The sequence below is a fragment of the Pyxicephalus adspersus genome, chromosome 8 (genome assembly GCF_032062135.1).
Source record: "Pyxicephalus adspersus chromosome 8, UCB_Pads_2.0, whole genome shotgun sequence".
Taxonomy (NCBI): domain Eukaryota; kingdom Metazoa; phylum Chordata; class Amphibia; order Anura; family Pyxicephalidae; genus Pyxicephalus; species Pyxicephalus adspersus.
In genome coordinates, this window is record NC_092865.1 from 16592800 (window position 1) to 16597259 (window position 4460).

At 40.0% G+C, this 4460-nt stretch overlaps 1 protein-coding gene across 1 annotated transcript in view; it reads right to left on the reverse strand.

The window, feature by feature from the left end:
* The window catches only part of SPATA6 (spermatogenesis associated 6), a gene marked incomplete in the record, with an annotated part of 56069 nt that overhangs the window by 39757 nt on the left and 11852 nt on the right, over positions 1-4460 (reverse strand). The window contains 2 exon segments of the mRNA XM_072419607.1: positions 2548-2638; positions 4122-4337. Coding sequence (XP_072275708.1) covers positions 2548-2638; positions 4122-4337 — 307 coding nt within the window.

Below are 4460 nucleotides of genomic sequence, written 5' to 3' on the forward strand. Positions count from 1 at the left end.
ACTGGTGGCACAGTGGATAGCACTCTGGCCATGAAGCCCCAAGGTCCCAGGTCGTACGATAACCTACTACATGTAGTTTGTATGTTTTCCTTGTGTCTGTGTGGGTTTTCTTCCACATCCCCAAAACATACTGGTAGGTTAAGTGGTTTCTTCCAAAAATGGCCATGGACTTGTAATGACATAGGACTAGGGCAGAGATTAGATTGTGAGCTCCTCTAAGGAACAGCTAGTTACATGACTATGGACTGTGAAATGCTGTGGAAGATGTCAGCGCTATAGAACTGCGTAAATAAAAAAAAATCCAATCCCATATCTACCACTGAAGTAGTGAGGTGATAGAGAATTTGGGAGATGATGGGTCCAGGGATGGACAAAGGAGGGTGCAAATTGTGCCACTGCACAAAGACCCCTTACCCTCTTCAATCACAAGGGGCCCCCACAGGGGCCTAAATCAGGCCCTTAGATCCCTAAGTCAGGGCACTAAGTCAGTTTGTCAGGGGGTACCCCAATGTAGTTCTGCACAGAGGCCCACTGGTGGGGATGACCACCACTGGATGGGCCCTTAAACAGTTCTTTGGGGTAACGTCTGAACTTTTGTAGAAAAATAGCACTAAATCTATTGCTGACATTGTAGATAAATTCTATTTTATAATAACTGTTTAAAACATTCAACACAAGGTCCCCAAATTAACAGGGGTTTTTAATAGTAGACTGAAAAGGAACTGAAAAGGAACATCTGAAAAGGAAAATGCATTTTTTTGAAAATTCTAGGCCTGAAACTTTGTAACAGCTCAATATTTGTTCCACTGTCTGGTTCAGCAGCTTTCCATACTTCCTCTTCCTCCAACAATTATAAAGTAGAAAGGAAGTATGTAAAAATCTCCCAAATCTGACAGCAGAAACAAGGCGACTAAGGTTTTAATGTGTGTATGCTCCAACTACAGAAAAAAAACTAGATGTTGTGTTTTGTCCGTTTTTCTTTAATTGAAACCAAATTGCTCAAATGTTAGGGTACAAAAGCTTAGAAAGTATCATATAACTCCGGCACGGTTGTTGATCCAAGTCACAAGGGAAATCTGTGTAATGCATGTTTCTTTGTACAGCTCTGACTCTGTCTCGTCAGGGGAAGAGCAGTGATGTGACAGCATCAAAATGCAGAGCAATATTATGTGCCAAGTTCCATCATAGCTAAAGTATATTCCTGGTGTGATACCGTTTCATGTAGGGGCAAACTGCAAACTGGAAAACGCTCAGACTTGGGAAATGAATCATCCTGCTTGTTTTATTCCTTATCACCCAGCATTGTATGTGAGCAACGGCCTGACAAGATATTTCCAACGCCCACTTTTCTAATTTACCAGCTCCCACTCGGATGCCTGGCTAGGTGGAAATGAAATGACTCAGATTCCTGCGGAACCACATCAAAGCGCTGCCCTTGGGACACACCTGGTTGACACCAAATTATTTTCTGATGTGACAGACATGTGTCCTGGTTGAAAAAAATGGCTGATGATCGGCTGCAGTCAGAGGAATGTCATGGCTACTGACCTATGCAACTTATTAGAAAGAAATATGCTACTTTCCATAAAAATGCTTACATTAGAACAATGGAACAATCTACAATCTTTTAAAGTTTGTCTCTATATTGGAATCCTACCCTGCTGGTTACATCTACAATCCATCAGTTCCTCTACACCTGAATGATCCATGACTTGGCATGCATTGGTATCACTCCCCCCACCACCACCAACACTACGAAATGTATCTTTAGCAGTAGATGGAGACGTAGATTTCTATTTGCACATAACCCTTAACTCTGCTCTGATCGATTGTGCAAAATAATTCTTTGAAACAAACACTTTCCAAGAGTATCCAGGCTCTCACTGGTTCTTCCTACTAACCTACAGAACCCCTATATATTTGCTTTTTTTTTTCTTAACTGTGGTTAAATTAAAATTCTTAAAGGCGCTTTGGTGAAGACGAATCCTAGATGTGTTCAGTCATTAAGGCAAAAGGTAGAAAGTAATATTTACCTTCCCTCCACCACTTATTGCTCTGGAGCCCAGACCCTGTATAAGCTATATGTTGGATGGTGCTGGGGCTTTTAGAAGTTGATGGATGTTAACAAAGAAACATCATTAATAAATATTTCACCATTTTTGTTTCTCCTTTTCTTAATCTCATCAAAATGCTAATAAAATTGCTAAAGAAAACCTTTCCACATAGATTATATATTGAACCTAAAACCTGAAATATTAATCACAAGGTTACTGCAATGCAGGTAGATGGCCGATTGGAAAGGATGATCGGGTGCTGTACATAACATGTAATGCTGAGTATCTGTGATTGAACTTATCCAAAGAAATGAATGGACAGGCAAGGGATAGTACAGATGGATAGAAACTGCCTTGATGATGATGCGAGGCAAGGAGTGGGCTCTATCTGATTTGCTGTACTTTCTTTTGCACAATATAAGAAGCAAGAGGCATTTCGTTAGACACATTACACAGCACAAACATTAATCAGTGGCAGGATGCTGCTACTTACCATTGTTCCCCCTAGAACATTCATGTGACCTCAGAGTTTCTCTGGCGGAACACGACAGCATAGATGTTTCAGATGATTGACTTGTGTCCATCTGTAACAAATATTCAACAGGAAATCATTAAACCATTTTTTTTGCAGATTTGAACATTTTGAGCCTTGATTTATTATTTTGGGAAAACCAGGGTGATCCTGCAAACCTGCAATGGATTATTTTAAACTTTAAACTCATTTGCTAATAGTTTGCAGATGTTTTTGTTCCTGGACAAGGAGCCACCCAGATTCACTCATGATAGTCTATCTTCTCCAGTCTTGGGAGAGCTGTAAAAAACAGTCTCAATTTCTTAACCTGAAAGTATAGTAAATAAGCAGATTCACTGATCTTCTAAACTAGAACCAAAGCAAAATATATGGAAGCTGTGATTAGTGAAAATGCTAGTTGCTGATCTTAACATAACATTTTAGCTTTAATGATTTCTAAGTCCTTGGCCAGAAACAAATATGCAAACAAGTTGGTTTGATTCCCCCATGATCTTTAGCACTTAAAAAATACTTGAACTATGGAAGCTGTGCCTAAAAAGGCAGGCAATTGAAAAAGGACTTGTGACCAGTGCTGGTTGGTCTGATGCTGGTCTGCAATGCTCTAGTATAGCTTCCTCCACAGCAAGGAGAACAATAGTGACATCTCTGTATCTCATGAGGCTAGCAGCAGTCACATCTCACACTGCAGATATACAGCTATGAAGTTCAAAGCACAGATATGCACCAACAGTGTTCTACCCTGTCTTTTTTAGCCAGGTGCAACACCCAGAACTTTTTGGTAACCACCAGCTGTTTTTAGATGGTTACTGAAAAGTTTGGTCACAATGCAAAATCCACCGCCGCAAATTTTGGGGAGAATACTGTACTGATATTTGTTCGAAATAATTCAAAAGAAAATGTTACCATTTACTAAATGTCCCACAAACCATAGCAAATTTTCTCTTTTTTAGTTCCGTTCTATTAATTATTTTAAAGGCAGTCAGATGACAGATTCAGCTTAATTTACAAAACAAAATAGATTTCATTAAGTCTAGGTACTGACATTATGACCAACATGTGAAAAGATGGAACTTCCCTTCAAATGTATATTTGTAGCTTTCATTTTCTAATCTGCATTAGTGGACTAAGGTACCAGGGCCGATATTGGGCGAGAATCTTGGCTGTGTGCAGCGCTCATCGTTCATCGTCCGAACTACGGTCCTGGCAGATCCAGGGACGATGGACTGTGTAGGATCGTAATGAAAGTGAAGATAGAGAGAGCGCAGCAAGCTGCCCCTCTGTCGTTCTCCTCCTCCCCTCTCAATACAGCAGAATGGTGCTGTATGTACAGCGCTCGTTCATGCATTATTTGTGGTTGGGAGGGATCGTGAAAGATCCTTTCCAATTACAATTATTGCACGTGTGTACTTGATTGTTACAGGCAATACAGTTGTTAATGATATCTCACTCTTGCAATCTTAATACCACAGTATAAACCATTACATAATATTTAATTTTTAATTGTATGGAAACGAAGAGCCACAAAGATCACCTACATGTCTGACTACAAAGACAGGTTTGTTCTCAGTCTCTTTCTTGAATTCATAGGGTCCCAGCTTGAAATGGGGAAGTCTTTGCTTGGAGTCCTCAGATAGCTCACACATGCGCCTGTTCGTGTAGGGGGATGGTGAGCGGGATTTGGATGCAATAGTAGGCTGCTCATATCTTCGGGATGTTGTAAAGGAGACACTTTTTTTTACAGGTGGAGAAAACTGTGAATGAAAAAAATAAGAATCGTCATTCTTCTTATTGAAAGAAAGCCTGTGTGAAAAAATAGGGAATCTAAACACAACTTTGATTTCAGATTGCTAATTAAAGAAAACAGAGTCACCGCT